The 22,258-nt window shown below is 46.1% G+C and overlaps 1 protein-coding gene across 1 annotated transcript; it reads right to left on the reverse strand.

Annotated features, from left to right (window-relative positions):
* Positions 1 to 3,788: 3,788 nt before the first annotated feature.
* On the reverse strand, positions 3,789 to 13,966 carry FKBP1A (FKBP prolyl isomerase 1A). Its single transcript, XM_066587933.1, has 5 exons — positions 13,817 to 13,966; positions 10,762 to 10,809; positions 7,032 to 7,144; positions 6,753 to 6,906; positions 3,789 to 4,342 (listed from the first exon to the last, which is right to left on the reverse strand). Exons 1-4 carry the CDS (start codon positions 13,851 to 13,853, stop codon positions 6,778 to 6,780), a joined length of 327 nt encoding a protein of 108 aa, XP_066444030.1. The 5' UTR covers positions 13,854 to 13,966; the 3' UTR covers positions 3,789 to 4,342; positions 6,753 to 6,777.
* Positions 13,967 to 22,258: the final 8,292 nt, after the last annotated feature.

The following is a 22,258-nucleotide window of genomic DNA, read 5'->3' on the forward strand; positions in this document are numbered from 1 at the left end:
GGTAGTATTATAGTAGTTATATTCTTGTACATAGGGAGCAGTATTATAATAGTTATATTCTTGTACATAGGAGGCAGTATTATAGTAGTTATATTCTTGTACATAGGAGGCAGTATTATAGTAGTTATATTCTTGTACATAGGGGGCAGTTTTATAGTAGTTATATTCTTGTACATAGGGGGCAGTATTATAATAGTTATATTCTTGTACATAGGGGGCAGTATTATAGTAGTTATATTCTTGTACATAGGAGGCAGTATTATAGTAGTTATATTCTTGTACATTGGGGGCAGTATTATAGTAGTTATATTCTTGTACATAGGAGCAGTATTATAGTAGTTATATTCTTGTATATAGGAGGCAGTATTATAGTAGTTATATTCTTGTATATAGCAGTATTATAGTAGTTATATTCTTGTACATAGGACGCAGTATTATAGTAGTTATATTCTTGTATATAGCAGTATTATAGTAATTATATTCTTGTACATAGGAGCAGTATTATAGTAGTTATATTCTTGTATATAGCAGTATTATAGTAGTTATATTCTTGTAAATAGGAGCAGTATTATAGTAGTTATATTCTTTTATGTAGCAGTATTATAGTAGTTATATTCTTGTACATTGGGGCAGTATTATAGTAGTTATATTATTGTATATAGCAGTATTATAGTAGTTATATTCTTGTACATAGGGGGGCAGTATTATAGTAGTTATATTTTTGTACATAGGGGGCAGTATTATAGTAGTTATATTCTTGTACATAGGGGCAGTATTATAGTAGTTATATTCTTGTACATAGGAGCAGTATTATAGTAGTTATATTATTGTATATAGCAGTATTATAGTAGTTATATTCTTGTACATAGGGGGCAGTATTATAGTAGTTATATTCTTGTACATAGGAGCAGTATTATAGTAGTTATATTCTTGTACATGGGGGCAGTATTATAGTAGTTATATTCTTGTACATAGGAGCAGTATTATAGTAGTTATATTCTTGTACATTGGAGCAGTATTATAGTAGTTATATTCTTGTACATCGGAGCAGTATTATAGTAGTTATATTCTTGAATATAGCAGTATTATAGTAGTTATATTCTTGTAAATAGGAGCAGTATTATAGTAGTTATATTCTTGTACATAGGAGGTAGTATTATAGTAGTTATATTCTTGTACATAGGGAGCAGTATTATAATAGTTATATTCTTGTACATAGGAGGCAGTATTATAGTAGTTATATTCTTGTACATAGGAGGCAGTATTATAGTAGTTATATTCTTGTACATAGGGGGCAGTATTATAATAGTTATATTCTTGTACATAGGGGGCAGTATTATAGTAGTTATATTCTTGTACATAGGGGGCAGTATTATAGTAGTTATATTCTTGTACATAGGAGCAGTATTATAGTAGTTATATTCTTGTATATAGGAGGCAGTATTATAGTAGTTATATTCTTGTATATAGCAGTATTATAGTAGTTATATTCTTGTATATAGCAGTATTATAGTAATTATATTCTTGTACATAGGGAGCAGTATTATAGTAGTTATATTCTTGTATATAGCAGTATTATAGTAGTTATATTCTTGTAAATAGGAGCAGTATTATAGTAGTTATATTATTGTATATAGCAGTATTATAGTAGTTATATTTTTGTACATAGGGGGCAGTATTATAGTAGTTATATTCTTGTACATAGGGGCAGTATTATAGTAGTTATATTCTTGTACATAGGAGCAGTATTATAGTAGTTATATTCTTGTACATAGGAGGCAGTATTATAGTAGTTATATTCTTGTACATAGGAGGCAGTATTATAGTAGTTATATTCTTGTACATAGGAGGCAGTATTATAGTAGTTATATTCCTATACATAGCAGCAGTATTATAGTAGTTATATTCATGTCCATAGGAGGCAGTATTATAGTAGTTGCTATGCAGCAGAAAAAGCTATATACCTGCAGCTTTCTAGTCCAGTAGCAGATGAGTCTCCTGTCAGCCTTGTATACCACCCCCCCCCCCCCCTGACCAATTTGTAGCTGACCTGCTTATAAATTGCCAAGAGGCGGCCTCTGCCCCGTTTACAATGCTTTCAGAGAGGAAGGTTTTAACTGATGCTCACCGCCCCTTTCTGAGAATCAATAACAGTGCTCAGATACAGCAGGACTGCAGAGCATCGCTGAGATACAAAGTATCACCAAGAACTTTCACTCCATACACACAGTCCAGGTCTTATCTCCCCGAAGCTGTACTAGTTGGCTCACTAGATCCCCCATTCCCCAAACTTTTGCTTTCCTGTCCCCACCTCTTCACCACTCCCTATCTGCAGTCTTTGTACTTCCATTGTTTGTTGTTACATTGTTGCAGGTTGATACTGTTGCTTTGTGCTTGGACTGTTTGAGGAAGTTTTAGTCTGTCTCCGTGTTAACCCCTTAGTGCAGTTCTTGCAGGTGGCGTTGCCCATGTATTGGCTGTGACTATTTATTGTCTCATTTTGTACTGTTGATCTATTGGATTTTGCATTAGTTGTCACTGGCTAAGAAGTCATTTTCAGCTGACAAGGCCTTTGACTTCGGGGAGTCGGGCAATGAACACGATGATGGTTCCGATTCAGACCCTGGTTCGTATTCAGAGGAGCCGCAAGTTAAGACATGTCGCATGGAGGTGCGTACTGATGTGGAACATGGCGCAGTAGAGATAGACCTGACACTATCAGAAGACGATCCTTCTACCCGTTCAGGGGGCTCTGGGTGGACGGCTCCTGACTTTCATCCCCCAATATTTCATCATTCACTGCCTCACCTGGTGTTAAAATCAGTACAGAAAATGTCCAGGTCACAGACTTTTTCCACGCGTTTGTGACGCACGATATTCTGGAGGAGACACACCAACCACTTTGCTGAGCAGTCCATTGCTGCTGCAGCACCCCACAAACATTAAAGAGCTCAAAAAGTTTTGGGGTCTAACTTTAGCAATTGGCCTTGTTCAAATAACAACCATCCAGTCCTACTGGGATATACACACTGTCTTGTGACTTCCTCTGTCTCCAGCTATAATACCCAAGAATCGCTAGGCGCTCCTCCTCTGCTTCCTAAATTTCAATAGCACTGAAATGGCCGAGCTCCTCAATCATGACCATCTACATAAGCTAAGACCCCTTATCGATAAGCTGCAAACACGATTTTCAGAAGTGTACATGCCGTCCCAAAAGTCTTACCGGTAATGAGACCCATCTACTTTACAAAGGATGAGTCATGCCCGGGTATATGCCTGGTGAGCCCTCAAGCCCTGGCATCAAATTCTAGAAGTTGTGTGAAAACCCTTCGAGGTACACAAAGATTTTCAAAATTGGCGAAGGAAAGGACAAATCTATAAATTCTGCTGAGAGTCATCCTGACCAGTGGCGGGGATATTGTGTGGGACCCCTTCTTTATAAGGGGTACCACCTGTATATGGATAACACTTATACCTCTGTTCGTCGCCCTTCGATGCCATGACACAGTAGCTTGTGGCATTGTGAGTCGTCAACGCCAAGGTCTGTCACACCAGCTGCTTTCCAAAAGTTGAATCAAGGAGAATCATTTGTTCTCAGAAAGCGAGACCTCCTGGCCCTTAAATACGCCGCCAGCGTCTAATTACCGGGGAGGGACAGGATCTGACCGATAGGACAGACTACAGGGGGAGCACAAGTCATCCCATAGCCGGACAGCACAGATATGTACCCAGCCTCACCGCAGCACACCAGAGGTTATAATAAGAGGCGATGTCGTGTAAGACGAGGGTCGTGAGGAAACAGATTCTTTATTGTGACGTCAGAGCAGAGACACGAGACCTCCATAGATAGAGAAAAGCCGTTTAATGTGATTGTGTGAGGTGGGGAGGGTGGGCTGCATGCGGCACAGACAGGACAGGACCCTGCCACGTAAGGGGGGTTGGGGCGTGGGAAGCACACGCGTTACTGCAGAGCTGGAGTGACAGTTGGCAGGCGCAGCAGCGCACGGGCAGACAGCTCCGGAATGGTTAAGGGGTACATTACAGGCGCTGTCCTCATCCCTCCAGTGCATTCGTTAGGCTGCCATCAGGGGGCATCTTCAGCAGGTGATCAAAGTAACAAAACGTTACTTTCTTTATAGAGCTCTGACGTTACCGGCTCGGAGAGGGGAGGAATTGGCGCAGCCGCCCCTTTCATAACGGCATCCAATGGGATTGCTCAGTAATGCCCCAGAGGAGGAAGGCAAGAAGGCAGCATGTGGGAGAGTGGAGGGTAATAGGGTCAGGCTGTGTGTCCACGGTGTTCTGCACTCTGTTCACATCGTAGTATAGTCATCAGACGCACCTAGGAGAAAAACAAGAGGAGAGCGTCAGAAGGTGGTGATGGGAAGTATGGAGGAGCAGAAGAAAGAGCAATCGGCCCTCTATATGCACAACACATGCAAGTTCCGTCCTGTATTATACTCCAGAGCTGCACTCACTATTCTGCTGGTGGAGTCACTGTGTACATACATTACTTATCCTGTACTGATCCTGAGTTACATCCTGTATTATACTCCAGAGCTGCACTCACTATTCTGCTGGTGGAGTCACTGTGTACATACATTACTTATCGTGTACTGATCCTGAGTTACATCCTGTATTATACCCCAGAGCTGCACTCACTATTCTGCTGGTGGAGTCACTGTGTACATACATTACTTATCCTGTATTGACCCTGAGTTACATCCTGTATTATACTCCAGAGCTGCACTCACTATTCTGCTGGTGGAGTCACTGTGTACATACATTACTTAGCCTGTACTGCTCCTGAGTTACATCCTGTATTATACTCCAGAGCTGCACTCACTATACTGCTAGTGGAGTCACTCTGTACATACAGGATGTAACTCAGGAGCAGTACAGGATAAGTAATGTATGTACAGAGTGACTCCACCAGCAGTATAGTGAGTGCAGCTCTGGAGTATAATACAGGATGTAACTCAGGAGCAGTACAGGATAAGTAATGTATTATACTCCAGAGCTGCACTCACTATTCTGCTGGTGGAGTCACTGCGTACATACATTACTTATCCTGTATTGACCCTGAGTTACATCCTGTATTATACTCCAGAGCTGCACTCGCTATTCTGCTGGTGGAGTCACTGTGTACATACATTACTTATCCTGTATTGACCCTGAGTTACATCCTGTATTATACTCCAGAGCTGCACTCACTATTCTGCTGGTGGAGTCACTGTGTACATACATTACTTAGCCTGTACTGCTCCTGAGTTACATCCTGTATTATACTCCAGAGCTGCACTCACTATACTGCTAGTGGAGTCACTCTGTACATACAGGATGTAACTCAGGAGCAGTACAGGATAAGTAATGTATGTACAGAGTGACTCCACCAGCAGTATAGTGAGTGCAGCTCTGGAGTATAATACAGGATGTAACTCAGGAGCAGTACAGGATAAGTAATGTATTATACTCCAGAGCTGCACTCACTATTCTGCTGGTGGAGTCACTGCGTACATACATTACTTATCCTGTACTGATCCCAAGTTACATCCTGTATTCTATTCCACAACAAAATTCATAATTCTGCAGGCCTCAGAGCTGAAATCTCCCATCATTGCCCACTTGATGCTTGCCAGAATGCAAATTCAGTGCACATCTTTACAAGTAACACTGCATAATCATCTAATGTATGGAAAGCAAACTGCTCTGTGCAATTAAGGAGGAAGAGGGTGTCTGTGACAAGCTTGCTGACTCTTTCCTATAGCAAACTAAATAAGGAGTGCAGCTCTGGAGCATTATACTGTAAAGCCCCATTTACACACAACGATTATCGTTTGAACAACTGAACAAATTACCGACCTTTTTGGATATAAATGCTGAACATTTAAATCTACAGATAATTGTGTGAAATCCTCTCCATTTCCCTCATTAGGTAAAGTAAACCCTGTATGTTGTTTGCTCAGGTGGGCGTGTGTTTATACGAGGAATCTCTGGCCAGCAGGGTTAATTGGTGTGAAGATAAGCTATTATCTTCTGCTGGCATGAGTAAACAAGTAGTCATTGTGTTTTAGAGAGGCAAACAATCACCGCTCCCCTCAAGTTGTTCAGCCTTTCAAATACTGAAGGAATACCATTTTTAATGAAGTGAGAAGCAAACAAACTAACGACTATTTTCATGCAGACTGAAACTCAGCGATAAACGAAAAATGAATGAATATTGCATGATGGCTCCGCATTTGCAGGTAACGATCACACAAATTTGTTTGAACGACTTTTGAGCGATAATCGTTACGTGTAAAAGGGCCTAAAGATAAAGCACATAAACCCATTACTTAAGATACTTTTACACAAGCTGACTTTCCCACCAACTGTCGCTCCTATGCTTTCAAGGAGCCCGAGTCATTCAGGGAACGGAGGGGAGCGACCAGAGATTTCTTCCAGCTGCCCGCCTCGAATTCACTGTGAACAGGAAGAACGACTGCCTGTGTACCGGGGCGAACAGTCACTCGGTTATTAGTTCTGCTAAAAACGAAACAACTCCAACAAATGACTGATTTCTCACTCCGTGCCCTGCCAGCAGCCACATGTACACGGGATGCCCAGAATCGCTGTTTCCAGCAATAATTTGGGTGATTATCGCCTCGGGTGAAGGTATCTTTACTACATAGATTACGTTTTCTTGCATTAAGTTGCTCTTGACCAGGTAAGATGAGGCAGAGATTGAGGGGTGTCTGCAGCACATTACTTACCCACACTCTAGGGTCGGGGTGACCCTCACTCCAATCGCAGCAACTCCACATCAAAGCAAAGGGTGGCATTGGGAGGGATGATGCCAGGGTGACCTGTGCTGCCGTATGCATAATCTGGGGTGCAAGTCAGACGAGCTCTTTCCCCCACACTCATCTGCAAAATGGAAAGTATGACAAGTGTGTACGGCTATACAAGTCAGAGTTCACTACCCAGCATGCAATAGTGGAACACCCACTGAAAGTGGAGGAAAAAATAAACATTAGAGTGCCCTCTTTCACCTGCACGACGCCCTCTTCCCAGCCGCGGATCACCTCATTCTTTCCAACGCAGAAACAGAAGGGCTTATTTCTGTCCCGGGAAGAGTCAAACTTCTTCCCATCCTGCAGATAACCTGAAAGAGAGAGCATAATGCTGACGACCGTGAACGGGACTGATTGAGTCCTGCGCCAATACAGAGTAGACACGGCCAAACAATGCTGCAGCTTACATGTACAAACACTGACTGGCTCCCCATCTACAGCATTTCCCTGAAAATAAAACAGGATCTTATATCAATTCTGTGCTAGGGCTTATTTTCAGGGATGTCCTATTTTACTTACCTAGCAGGTTCAATCCGGGTCCTTTCTGATACTCTCCAGAGCCCCGGCACAGCTCCTGCAGTCCTCGGCCACCCACACAGGATCACTTTCTGGTTAGGGAATGCATAAATCCCGCCTCCACAAAGCGATGGCTGTGATTGGTTCTTCAAGCATTGAATTGATTGGCTGGGCAGCTCAGCCAATCAATGCCACTTTTGAAAAACCAATCACAGCCATCGCTTTGTGGAGGCATGATTTATAAATCCCTAGGAAGTGATCCTGTGTGGGTGGCCACGGACTGTGGAAGTTGCGCCGGGGCTCTGGAAGAGCAGCGGGAAGGACCTGGGCCGAGCCTGCTGAGTAGGTGGCACTGCTAATGCATTCCTATGGACTTTTTTACTAAGTGTAAGTAGGGCTTAGATTTCAAGCTTCCCCGAAAATCCTGAAAAATAATGCTATGGCTTATTTTCAGGGGAAATTGTAGCGAGTTGGACCCCTTTGACCTGCAGCAATTTGTTGTGGTATAGATTCCACTAGATGATAAAATTGTTGTGCCGGAATATCGGCCCCTGCGGAGAGGAAGCTTCTTTTAGTTGACACAGATTAGATGGAGATCTTGACATGTTCTGACCAGCTGACAAGTAAGGATCAATCACAGCACGGGGCAACAGAAATCTCAATCCATCTGACCAGATGATGCTTTTCTAATGCTCAATGACTCAATTTTTGGTCTCTTTTGCTCGCTGGAGTCTGACCTTTCTGTTTCTCTTAGACACAATGGCGCTGGAACTGGTTGATGGCTGTTATATCATCCGTGCGTTTGGACACGTTAGTTGGAGCTCCAGCGTTGTATTCAGCTGACTGTGCAGCCTGTTGGTCAGAACGATTCCTGACATCCTCCTCTGACCCCTTTCAGTGATGAGTTGTTTCTGTCCACAGGATCCCCTTTCGCTGGATGTTTTTCCTCGATCGCACCATTCTCTGTATTGTCGCCACACCGTTATACAAGAAAAGCCCCGCGGTTGGCAGTGAGACCCCGGCTAGTCTAGCACCGATGACTCGTTGGAAGTCGCTCCGATCGCTGGATTTTTCCATCTAATGTGGATTCACACTGAAACTGATCCACGGAAAACTGGTCACGTGATTTTATGCCGCACTCCGGGGTCACGGGGAGAATTACCATACAGGGAATCGCCAACCGTGAGGGCCCGGGGTCTAATCAAGGGGCCGTTCAGTGCATCCCAATGTTGAATTCCAATATACATTGTGTTTCAATCCCCTTTTTCTCTCTTGTCCTGATATTCTGTTACAGTGTATTAGTGCAGGGAAGACGCATCTAGACTGGATTCCAGATTATCTACATCACTGATGATTGTCTAGACTGGATACAGTGTAACAAACCCTCAGCTGTGAGAAGTATTAGGTCTGTACAGATTCAGCCCCTACACAAAAGAGTTTAAAAGCCTTTTCACATGTAGCTTTGCAGGGTCCGTTGAGGTTTATGTCGGGGGGACGTCCGGACTATAGTTTAGCCTCTGCGGGTGAAGTGGGGGGGCGTACGGATACATCCGATATACACAGCCGCAGCCTGGACATCAACCTATCAGCTACCATCAGAAACAGAAGAACATGGTGAACAAGGGGTTAAATAACTCACAAGGACAAAGCCTTTATAACAGGAAGCGAGGCAGGAAGCCGGTGCGACTGCAGGAAGCAGCCGGCAGCGGGACGTCCTGAGCGCTCCTGGAAGGCAGAGGGGCGGCGGATGATAAGTAAGGGAAGATAAAGGACCAATCACTGCTCATCGACCGGACGCGCCTTCACTTGTTCTCAAAGTCGTGTGTAACCGATAATCCAGCACCAGGTATCATTAATGCCAGATTATAGGGGGCTGTACAAGATTGTGCAAAAATGTGAATAGACCCTTTTCCCCCATAAATGGCGCCACTCTGGTCCCTAGATTGCACCAAGTAGTACAAACTTGTCAGATTCTGTCAGCAGCCACCACTAGAGGGAGCTCACGGCATACAGTCATACATTGAACTCCATAGTAAAGCTACAGTGAGCTCCCCCTAGTGGTGCATACACAGCTTCTACTACAGAGAGGGTGCCACTAACAGATGACTGCCGCGCTGCCTTCATCTTGATTGCCTCAGTGATGCAATTTCCCCCAAATCTGTTTTTTTTTTTTTTTTTTTTTTTTTTTTTAAAAAGCAAGCTCCATGCAGTCCGTAAACGACTTCTGGAGCGCCCATTGGACGGTTCCACTGAACAACTCATTTAAAACTCACTGGCCCTCCCTCCAAACACCAACCGGGCCCCTCAGGCAGTTCACTGGTATTTGCAGCTCAAAAGAGGCGTTGTGGCGCATGCCCGCCGACATCCATACAGCGCTCCAGACTGAATGCCATGACTGTGCATGCAGTGAGGAGGAACTGCGGTGCTGGCGCAGTCCTTCAGCGAGGTCTCAGGGGAGGATTGTGCCTTACGGAAGGACTGCACCACCACGCTTTGGCACATGCCTGATGACATCAGCACATCTCTCTAGAATGAATGACATCACTGCGCAGGTACCAAAGAGAAGACGCGGCGGTGCAGATCCTCAGCTGGAGACATCGCCTAACATGCAGGTGCGGTTAGCGTTAGGAAGAAGAGAGCGAGTGTTGGACAATGCCCGGCTCATATCGGCAGGGATCACCCGATTCCCGGGGCCGCTGTAACGGCCGACAGCAGAATGCAGAGACAATAGCAGAGCGGCCCAAGTTGGTATCGGGTCTAATTCAACAGGAGGTGCGCCTGCACTACCAGCCCAGGGCGCTGCGCTATGGTCAGCACTTCCTGCTTCTGGGGGATCGGAGCGGCAGCTCCCCGATGATCACCTATTGATGACCGGTCTATCATAAGAAATATAAATAAAAAAGCCCCAGAAGACCCCCTTAAGCAATCTGCTCCTTCAGGCTGGGTTCACACGGGGCGGATTTGCCGCAGAAATTCCGTCCAGGATTTGGCTGAGGCAAACCTGCATGCGGCCGCTAATCCCGGGATAAGCCAGCCATGTGGACGAGATTTGTCAAAAACCTCATCCACGCGGGACGGCAAATCCGTTAAGGCAAAGCCGGCGCTGCAGCACGGATTCCCCGGCCGCAGCATGTCAATTCTTTTTTTCGCCGTTGCGGCCGCGCTCTCCTCTATGGGAGCGCCGGCCGCAACCAAAAAAGCATGCGGCCAAGCCGCTCCAAAACCCGCGGGTTTTAAAGCAGCCCTTTCCTGGCGGAAATCTCTCGTTTTTTTGCTGTTGCCAAAACCACAAGGTTTCTGGCAGGATTCCGCTCTGTGTGAACCCAACCTAATCGCTCTGCTCATTACTGGGTAATCCATCCCACCTGGTACCACACAAAATCAATCAGCCCCTGCGGACTCTCAGACTCACCATCATAGTGCACCACCGCTTTCTGGCCCTTCTTTGGGTATGTCTGTCCTGTGGAGGCAACAGGAAAGGGTCATTTATGAAAGCATTACATAAGCCCGAGGCAAAATATACAGTATACACTCATGAATGATACTGTACTGATCCTGAGTTACATCCTGTATTATACTCCAGAGCTGCGCTCACTATTCTGCTGGTGGAGTCACTGTGTACATACATTACTTATCCTGTACTGATCCTGAGTTACATCCTGTATTATACTCCAGAGCTGCGCTCACTATTCTGCTGGTGGAGTCACTGTGTACATACATTACTTATCCTGTACTGATCCTGAGTTACATCCTGTATTATACTCCAGAGCTGCACTCACTATTCTGCTGGTGGAGTCACTGTGTACATACATTACTTATCCAGTACTGATCCCGAGTTACATCCTGTTATACTCCAGAGCTGCACTCACTATTCTGCTGGTGCAGTCACTGTGTACATACATTACTTATCCAGTACTGATCCCGAGTTACATCCTGTTATACTCCAGAGCTGCACTCACTATTCTGCTGGTGGAGTCACTGTGTACATACATTACTTATCCTGTACTGATCCTGAGTTACATCCTGTATTATACTCCAGAGCTGCACTCACTATTCTGCTGGTGGAGTCACTGTGTACATACATTACTTATCCTGTACTGATCCTGAGTTACATCCTGTATTATACTCCAGAGCTGCACTCACTATTCTGCTGGTGGAGTCACTGTGTAGATACATTACTTATCCTGTACTGATCCTGAGTTACATCCTGTATTATACTCCAGAGCTGCACTCACTATTCTGCTGGTGGAGTCACTGTGTACATACATTACTTATCCGGTACTGATCCTGAGTTACATCTGTATTATACAGGATAAGTAATGTATGTACACAGTGACTCCACCAGCAGAATAGTGAGTGCAGCTCTGGAGTATAATACAGGATGTAACTCAGGAGCAGTACAGGATAAGTAATGTATGTACACAGTGACTCCACCAGCAGAATTGTGAGTGCAGCTCTGGAGTATAATACAGGATGTAACTCAGGATCAGTACAGGATAAGTAATGTATGTACACAGTGACTCCACCAGCAGAATTGTGAGTGCAGCTCTGGGGTATAATACAGGATGTAACTCAGGATCAGTACAGGATAAGTAATGTATGTACACAGTGACTCCACCAGCAGAATAGTGAGTGCAGCTCTGCAGTATAATACAGGATGTAACTCAGGATCAGTACAGGATAAGTAATGTATGTACACAGTGACTGCATCAGCAGAATAGTGAGTGCAGCTCTGGAGTATAATACAGGATGTAACTCAGGATCAGTACAGGATAAGTAATGTATGTACACAGTGACTCCACCAGCAGAATAGTGAGTGCAGCTCTGCAGTATAATACAGAATAAGCATCTGTACTCATCCAATGTCTTACAGCTGAGGGTTTGTCACAATAGTATCCGGTCCAGGCGATTCCCTGTACTATACATCATTGCGCACATCTCACTCTTCTGTTGCAAAAATCAGCACAGATCAAATGCAGAAAAAAAAACTACATTAGTAAAAAATATTAATAAAAAAACCGTTCCGCACTTGTCCCTCTTTCAAAATAAAAAAGGGGAAAAGCCCACGTTTGGCGTTCTTGCACCCGCAACGACACAAACAATACATTGAACACGCTTTTTATGCCGCTCGGCAATCGCTGTAAAAAAGAGGCCAAAATGCTTTTTTTGTCAATTTCGCGTCTCAAAATAATACAAAAAAAGTGATCAAAACAGCCGCATATACCCCAAAATGGTGACATTAGCTCGTCACACAACAACCCGCCCCTCACTGAGCTCCGTCCATGGAGGAATAAAGTTATGGGACTTTGAATGCAGCGCTGCAAAAAAGAACGCCCTTCAGAAGAGGGAAAAAAAGTTGTACAATACATAGTAAGTACCCAAACACGGTGCCGCTACAACCTGCGGGCGCCGCGCTGGACAGACCGCCACCAGACGGGCGCCACAACGGGAAAATAAGAAATTATGACGTTTGAAAATCTCCAAAAATCGTTGCGTCCCGAGGCCCAAAATATCCGGTCACTAAGGGGTTAATATTGCACTTACGCATTCTATTTAATGGCTCCATCTGACAGGAGCGCCCCCCGCAGGCACAAACTGGCACTAAAGGCTTCAAACAGAAACACAGAGCTATTAAAAAGCGATCAAAGCAAACTTTTTTCTCTCTTTTCACGGATGCGTTTCCGCCCGTAAGCCCTCGCTCGCTCGCGGCCGCACTCCGCTCTGTCCTCAGAATACCGGAAATAACCGGCACAGAGCGGACCTCAGCGGGTTCTGTCCACCGATGTGAAGGAGGGGCCGGGGGGCTCCTGCACCATCCGTTTCACGTACGGAGAGCGGCGGTGCGTCCGTCCTGACCGCGGACCACAAATACGCAGCTCCATGGACTGCAACGGCCTATGAAACGCGGGACAAATCCGCCCGTCTGACCCCCCCAATGTAAAACCAAAGGGGGGTCAGCAGTATGTGAAGGAGCCCTGAGGGGCCGCTCGGGACCCCCGCACCGATCCGGCCAGAAACCCTGGAGGAAGCAGCGCAGCACACGGCGCCATTTCAGATATAAAATCACTAGACGCCCCATCACAGTCCGCGGGGGCCGCCCGGCGCAGCACCGATCCGTTTACCGCCGGGTCTCCGGGTTTGGGATTATAAAAGGAACGGGAACCCGAACAGATGTGGAGCGCAGACACAATGTAACAACCCCTCAGCTGGGAGCACAGCCGGGTCACTAGAGGTCTCCTACGGTACTAGACTCGTACGCCAAACGACCCCCCACAAGCCCCCCCTATATCACATCTGTGTACAGTATAATGGACACCCCCATAGAGGTGCATTATTATACACATCCCCTCCCCCATCCTACTCCTCTCCAGCTGTATAATAGCTGCCCCCCCCCCTCTCCACCATTATATTAAAGGTGCATCACATGACACCGCCCGCCGCCTCCCCCTCCGTCCAGCTGTCATTACCGTCCCCGGGGCAGATGGAGTCCACGGTCACTCCCATCCTGGTCACCGTTACACAGATAGCACGGAGAGACGAGCCGCTGCAGCCGCCGCGCTGGGAGACCCTGAAAACGTAGTGACGTCAGCAAGAGGAGGGAGCGCTAACATGAAGTCTTCTCTCATTGGTTTGCTTCACGCAACGCTCTGCTGACGTCATGACGCTGGGCGCTTTGTTCGTCAGATAGCGGCAATGACGATCGCGGCGGCCATTTTTAATACTGGCAGATTTTGTTGTAATACAGCTGAGAGGCGGAGGGTGGGGTTCCAGGAGTAAACATGGCCGCCTGAGAAGGGAGGAGGGTGCATTAATAGTCATGTGACCCGAGGCCATGAAGGAGCCCTTTGTTGTTGTAACAATGTATTCAGTGGAAAGGAGGACAGGCCCCTCCCCCTCACAAGGACAGGCTGGGGGTTGTAGTACTACTGTACTGTAGGCTATTATATTGTATATCAGTCTCTTAGTAATATATAGGCAATATAGGCAATAGCATCGTATTCCTCTTTTAGATTATGGTATTGAGTTTCTATGGAAACCAGCACATTATTCCCCCACTTAGCATTAAATAAGATGCCGCCGCCCCCTCAGCCTCGCTCGGTGCCCCCATAACAACGCTGCCCTCCGCTCACATCACTGATCTGTTGTGGGGGATAACGGTACCGGCCACACCAAGTGACTTGAAGGCCGCCTGTCAGGTTTCTGTTCACGGGGTGGATAGCCGAGGGGGTCTGTTCTACCCCGACGGGTGAATGGCTGCTGCCGCGTACGAGCAGCGGACTCTTGGTAGTAAACAGATCGTAACAACCATCCTTCACACAGCGGACAAATATCTGCAGCCGTTCCAGTGGTGTTGTGGATGTCGTATCCGTACGCCGCTGGCTGCTGCTGATACGCTGCAGATTACATTTATTTCAAGGCAGCGAGTGACGTCCGCAACTAGTTCTGCCACAAGACCTCTGCTGGTCCAGATCATGGAGGAGAGCAGCACATGCCGTGTCCACCGTCGCCCCGGAGCGTGTGCCCTGCGATGGCCCGGGCGCAACTTGCCTACTGCTGTCTGAATGAGGCCTAAGAGTGATTGCATAACACCGCGTCCTCAACGCCCTACTTCAGTCTCATCCAGTGTTACCACAGTACCCCCATAACAAGAGCATCCTTGGTCTACGACCAAAACAGCGGTTCTATTCATATCTGCGCTGACGGCTCCTATGCAGATCCAGCATGACATGTCCAAAAACGTTGTGCATGCCGGACAGGTGCGGAAACGGAACAGACCCCATTATAGATTATAGTCGATGAGGTCCGTTCGGCAGTTTGGTTCCATTATGAGACGGATCCGATCAACCAGGGGATTCCCCTTTCCTGCCCCCATATGGGAATCCCTAGCGCAGATTTGAATTACGCCTTAGGTGCAGCGCCCTTATGACACCCACATCTTCCCATAGCAGTATGGGTGGTCTCGCACCTGTCCTCGTGGGCAAACAGCACCATTTATTATAATGGCGTCCATACTGTTTCCGCTCAGCTGCACGCAGCGCTTTTTCTTCTGGCATTTGCAGCCAGATCTGCGATAGGCTCGCCGGCCGGAGGTTCCAACGCAGATGTGAGACCGGCCTATAAGCTCTCATTCACACGGGCGTATGCAATTTTGGTTAGGGAAACCTGTGCCATTTTTACTGCCGTGAACAGACATGTACCCTCCGTTGTCGCTGTGATATCGTATACTTCCACAGACTTTCACACTGTTTTGGTCAGTGAGATAACCCGTGTGAACGCGCCCCTCACCCTATCGGCCACATAACTACAGTCCTGGGCACTTCCATCTGCGCCCACATAGTCATGGGCTCACATCCCACCTCCTAGAAACACCTCTGGTTTGAAGACCCTGTTAAAAACCATTAACAGGGTTTTCCATAGTAATAGCATATGCGCTTCTCGGCCTTTTGGCCAATTTGAGGAGCGGCAGCGGTTTTTATCAGTGATGGGAAGGCCATTGTGGAGGATGGATCTACAGTGATGGGTCGTAAGCGCTTGGTGCACAAGGGGTTTCCTGGGCATTTACTATTGATGACTTATTCTCAGGACCCCCGCTGATATCAGCTGATCCTCCGAGCCCGCTGTCAGTGTAATAGAAAGGCTCCGCTCACACTGATTGGTCATCAACAGTAACTGGTAGGAAAACTAAGGCGCCTCCCCAGAGCGACCATCGGCCAGACCGAAGCTAGAAGATGAGTAGTTTGAAAGCTTGAGGTATAATGTAGAAGGCCCATTGACCGCAGGGAACCTGAACTCACTGAGGCCGCGATCCCGCTGAGTAACCTCTTCCCGCTGCAGTTTTCACTTTGATTCTTTTTCCTCTCCAATTAGTATTTTTCTGACTACATTGTCACAAATTGTATTTTTCATTGGTACCGTGTAATGTAAATTTTTCACAGTGGGGTGAAATGAGGGGGGGGGGGGGACCCGCAATTTAACTTTTTATTCTGTGCTTCAGTACGACTATGGCAACAAACAGTTAATGTACTATTCGGGGAAAAAAATTGCTTTCTGCCACCAGCTTTGGACCCCTGTAACTTTCTATTTTTCTGTTGGTGGCGTTGTGCGAGGGTGTTTTTTGCAAGGTGACTTGTAGTTTTCATTGATACAGTGTTGTGAGGACGGCGACTTTTTTTATTCTATTTTTTCATGGGGACAGGGGAGACCAAAAATGCACAATTTTGGGGATTGTGTTTTTTTTTTTCTGACAGCAGGCAATGTGCAGGATAAATAATGTGATATAGTAATAATCTTGAACTTGTGCAATATACTGGAATGCTTCAGTGCTGTACTATATTGTACTTTTACCAGAAGCCTATTAAGCCCTGCCACATAGAAGAAAATCCTTAACACGGCCTGAGGCCACCATGGTAACCGAACGTCAGCAAATGATCTCCTTGCAGATGGACCATTCAGGTAACAGGGTGTCCCCTCCCTCTTTAAGACCATTTAAATGCCACTGTTAGAACAGTAACATTTAAAGGGTTAACTAGCAGAATTTGCACCATCTCCGATCCTGGCAGTTGCTGCCCGGGTGTCAGCTGTCAAAGCGGACAGAGGGAGCTTAGCCTCTGAGCCTGAGCTTCCGGGTGCAGGGCTCTTATGTGTCCTTCCTGAAGATCTGGTTTCTGCAACCCCGGGTGGAACAGTCAAAATCCTCACCTTGCGATTCCTGCTTGATGCTGGGGTGGCTGCCAAGGCAGAAGCCAGGAGCAAGACCGACTATTCATAAGCTTCGACTAAGGAAGGCCCTCCTAGACCAGAAGGCTGGGGAAAAGGGGTTCAAAGACCTGCTTTTCGCGAGAGCTTGAACTGGATTGAATCCTTGTTCACTTTTTTGTAGCACTTGGATGAGTGAAATCAAAAAAACCCTAAAACCATAGATTTTGGCCATTCCCATCATAAGCATAAAATATTACATAAATGCCCAATAGGCGTCTCATGACCCCCATCCAGTTCAACTATGGGAATTGCAGAGAGTCATGTGCTGCTGCAGATACGCCATGCCTGTTTATGATAGGAACGGCCCTTTATCAGCGTTTCCTGCGGCAGCCTCCCATGGAATGAGGACACGTACGCTGGACTAATTAGCTCGTCTGCCTGGATTATTAATAGCTCCATCGTACCCACATTAATTATACACAAGTCACTAGTGGCTTCAAGGTTCGCACCCTCGGGCTCGCAGCACCGTGGCAACAAAGTGTTTATTGTTCAGATCAAACACATACAATCATCCTTAACGATAACGAGCGGCCACAAAATAGTCACACCAACAAAGCAGATTTCATGCATTATAGTAAATGCTCGGACGTGTATGGAAGGCTATTATACTTAAGCTCGTTAGCTTTATTAACACCTAGGGCTTGCAATTAAAAAAAAAACATTAAAGGGGTATTCCGGGCACTTACTATTGACGACCCATAATCAGGACGGGTCAGCAATAATTGATTGGTGGGGGTCTGCCGCTCGGGATCCACACTGATCAGCTGATTACTCAGCCCCCTGTCAGTGAAGCTTGCAGGACGTCCCTATCCGTGGCTCCTGACGATCAACTATTAGTGAACTATTCTGGAGGATAATAAATGCTTGGAAAGCCCCTTTAATTCAGTCACTTTGTGACTTGCCACAACTACAACCTACATAGAAATTCAAGGTGAGAATGTTTGTGATCTGCAGGTCATGGCTACTTGCAAGTTCCAATACGATGGCACTGACTAGGACATTGCAAGGTCGTAGGGCTACACGGCTATCCTTGGCTGTACAACCTGTGTCGCAGCCAAAAAGTTATCGTGTAGCCCAGAATCAGGCGTAAATTATACCAGAAATGTCCGCCCATCAGATCTGGTGATCGAAATGTGCCTATTACATGAGGAGCGCGTCTCTTTGTGGATTAGTCGCACGGAAATCTTCTTAACACAGGCATTTCAAATGCCAGTAGTAATAAAAGCAACCCTTTGTATTCAGATTACTCACCATTTTTAAAATCTCCGCTTGCTGGCAAATGAACAGGAATATTCTTCTTTCCCATATGAAGACTGAGAATTCACGTTCATGAGCAATGCACAAAGATGCAGGCCAATTACAAGCGAGAGCGGATACACTGTAACGAGCCCTGCAGCTGTTTGAGTTGGAAATGATCAGAACAGGTTCTTCTCAACCATTGAAAATTTAAGTAGTATTTCCAAATGACTTTCATGACATATCTAAAGGCTGATAGGTGCAGGTCGCAGAGGTAGGACTTGCATGTATGCCTAATTTTGGCCCCCAATCACTTTGGTCTGGTTGAATGCAGTAGCTGGGGGTTGTCTGCAATTCTGCAAACAGCTGAGTGGGTTTGGTTACATTATGTCCGTTACTCCCATAGAAGTTAATGAAACTTACGGAAACAATATAGCACAGCAAGCTGAACTTTTTCTGTAACTCAGGAGCTGCGGCAACAGTGCCGTTTCCGTAACCATCATTGACTTCTATGAGGGTTATCGAAAGAGTGTAACAAAGCCTCCTCGACTGTTCTTTAAGTCTCAACCACCAGATTTAGACAGACCGGGGTCAGTAAGGCTGAAATTGGGAATAGGTGCAGGTCCCAGAGGTCGAACCCACCTCTATCAGACTATCCTGTGGACGTGTCATGAAAGTCTTAGATGGGACACCCCTTTAAAGGGTGTTTCCAGGACTTTACTACCAATAAACTGTTCTCCGGATAGGTCTTCAGTAATGGATTGGCGGGAGTCTACCACTTGGGATCCCCGACAATCACTTGTTTGCGGGGCCAGCTGTTAGTAGGGACTAAGCAAAAAGTAGACTGCTCTGTCCCCATTGCAGTTGCAGCTCCTATTAAATTCAATACAATTCCAGCCTAGACTGCAGCAATGTCTACATAGCTGTCAGCTTCTGGCTCCGTCCACACAGACAGTGGACCCGGCCAACAGCTGATCAGTGGGGCAACCCCACTGGCAGACCCCACTGATCAACTACTTATGACCTAACCTGAGAATAGGTAATTATACCGGTGGTAACGTCCTGGAAAACCTATTTAAAAAAAGTTATTTCGGAAGTTTGTTAACTTTTTATTGATGACCGGCTGATCATCAATAGATGATTGTCAGGGTCCATCGGAGCCCCGCTGCTCAGGAGATTCCCAGTGCCACTGTTGCTCTGGTCAGCAGAGCAAGCAGAAAACGCTGATCATAGCGCAGCGGCCCGGGTTTGTATTGCAGTGCAGCTTCAATTGACTTCAATGCAATACAAACCCGTGCTGCGCTATAAGCGCCTTCTACTTCCTCTGCTGATCACAGCAACACTGCGAATCAGCTGATCGGCGGGGATCCAAAGACCTGTTGGTTATCAAAAAGTTAAAGTCTCAGAATGCCCCTTTAATATGGAGGCTTCCATTCCTCCTGATCATTTCCATCCAAGAGGGTTCAGTATAAACCCTTTTCTTTTGTAATGGCCCATGTACCTGCGTCGGTCGTAATTCACCCTCTGGTTGTAAATAAGTCTTCCCATTCAGTGACAGCAAACAGAGATCTTGAAAATGATAAGAAACAATGTTAAAAACCACAGGACATTTTTTTGTTATACAAGGAATACTCTTATATAGAATCTGCAGTTCAGTCTAGAAATACTAACAAGGATCTCCTTGATGCAGTGCAAAGCGTGAAAACAGCATTCTCTAGGACATGTCCATTTTATCCTCAGGGATGTAGCTACAGAGAGTGTGCAGAGGTCGCACCTGGGGGTCCAAAAGCCCCTCCGCCAAATAAATCACCAGTATTTAAACAGCACATGGTAGTGGGGGGGCTGGGGTGGAGAAATGACACAGATTTTGCATTGGGGTCCAGCATCTTCACGTCCCACCTCTAACATAGCGCTCGTTCAGAGCCTCAGTCGCCAAGTTCCATGGAGATCGGACAACGGCACAGCATGCTGCGCTATTTCATTTCGGACAGAAGCCAAATGGATCCTCTTATATTCCTTGGGGTCTGATCGGTTCAGTTTCGTTCTCCTGCCGCCATAACAGAACATACAATGGTGATACGAACATAACGTTACATCAGACTAATCTCTGCTGCAGCAGAAAGCTCCTCCCTGATTTCTCCGTATCAAATGGAATACCAGAAAAGTCAAAAGCTCCACCCACCCCTGCTGCCTAAGCTCCACCTCCTCATCCAAATACGGCGGAGATCAATAGGATAGGGACCGGTTTTCCAAGCCAGAATTAAACTTTTCATTATTAGTCTTTAACTGAAAAAAAAATCCTGTAATTGGCGCTGCAGATTGACTTCACTATCAGTCCTCAAGATACGGCTCTTTAAATACTGTGAAACTACAACTTCCAGCAACCCTGACTTACTGGGTGTTGTAATTGTGCAATGACTTAGGTTGTCTAATGTGCTCACAGTGAAGCTAATGATGATCTACTCCAATAGACTGTAAAACCTTCAAGGGGTTCAAGAACGGATCCATTCATTGCTCTATAGTCACAGCGATCGGAGCTCCAGTTTTCTGATCTAACAAGACTACCAAGTTGCCAACGTGACTAAGACTTTGCAAACAGTCACAAGATTTTTCAGCCTTGTCGCCAAGCCCCGTTACAGCATGGTCAGGCTGCATGAAAATAAAAATTTGCTCTGAATCTAGCAGATGTGACACATTTTTTAGTACGTTTGATAGAAGACTGAAGCAGGTTTATATGGGAGCCATGCAGGCAGCAGCTCCTGTGACTGGCATGGTAACTGCAGGGGCTCCTGTGACTGATTACGTCTTGGGGTCTGTGGGTGGCTCCAGTGGCTGATAGCAGGATGGGGAGGCACACATCTGATTTTGATGACTGTGGAGGTGTGAGCTCACACCAATTTAATTAGGCTGTGAGTGGGTTTGAATGCGATTATACTGCAGGTGGGGTTGGGAGGCACATACGGACAGCTCTGGGTGCAATCATGGCACGAGGCGATGCTCTGTGTGTGACTATCACAGCGCAAGGTGTACTAGGGCAAAGCCCTGTGTATCGGCCCTTATACACAAGTTGATTATCTTCAGAATCAGTCAAATTCCTGCGCCCCCACGGGAATTTGAATGATAATCGACCCATGTAAAAAGATGCTGCGACAGAACAAGAATTCTGAAATGCAGAAAACTGAAGGACACGCCGCGGGGGGGAGACGACGCTCCCTGGCCCACTCCAACTCCATGCTGGCAGTGCTTTGAGTGGTGCCAGCGATACTTGCCCCTGTGTACTAACAAGAGCGAGCATCACTGGGGCGACCTGCTGGTCATCGCTTCGCCGACAGCTTGTCCTGTGTAGAAGGGCCATATGTCATAATGGTGGAGACTTGGAAGGACTTTCAGTGTATAGAGGACTACTGAGACCGTTTTAGATGCTCTGTATGAATATACTGGGGAAGGGGAGCTCTTAATGTATTTTTGTATTTATAGTACAAATTATTTTGTGTGAACATTAATTAGAAATCCATTTCAATTTGGAGACTAAATTTTTCAGTTTAGGAACAAACGCTTCTTAGGTCATTTTCTGTAGCATGGAGCCCTGTATAGAGCTGCAAATCCCCCACATGGAGGTAAATGTTAAACGTCTAACTACCTGCAGTCACCAAAGAAGGAGCTCAGGAGCTTACTGTATACAACTAATACACTGACCACAATAATATAGGTATACAGGGAGCTCCCCCTAGTGGAGGCTGCTGGCAGACAGTAGTGTAACATTTAAAAGCGGTTGTCCTGGCTTTTTGGATTTTCTTGTAGTGATGACCTGTCCTTAGCGCCAATTGAATTCAATGGTAGCCACGCCAGCAGTACCAACCCCGGCCGCTGCGCTGTGGTCAGCACGATCTGCTTCCTGTACTGTCTGTAGTGAT

This window comes from Eleutherodactylus coqui, chromosome 13, assembly GCF_035609145.1.
Source record: "Eleutherodactylus coqui strain aEleCoq1 chromosome 13, aEleCoq1.hap1, whole genome shotgun sequence".
Classification (NCBI taxonomy): Eukaryota; Metazoa; Chordata; class Amphibia; order Anura; family Eleutherodactylidae; genus Eleutherodactylus; species Eleutherodactylus coqui.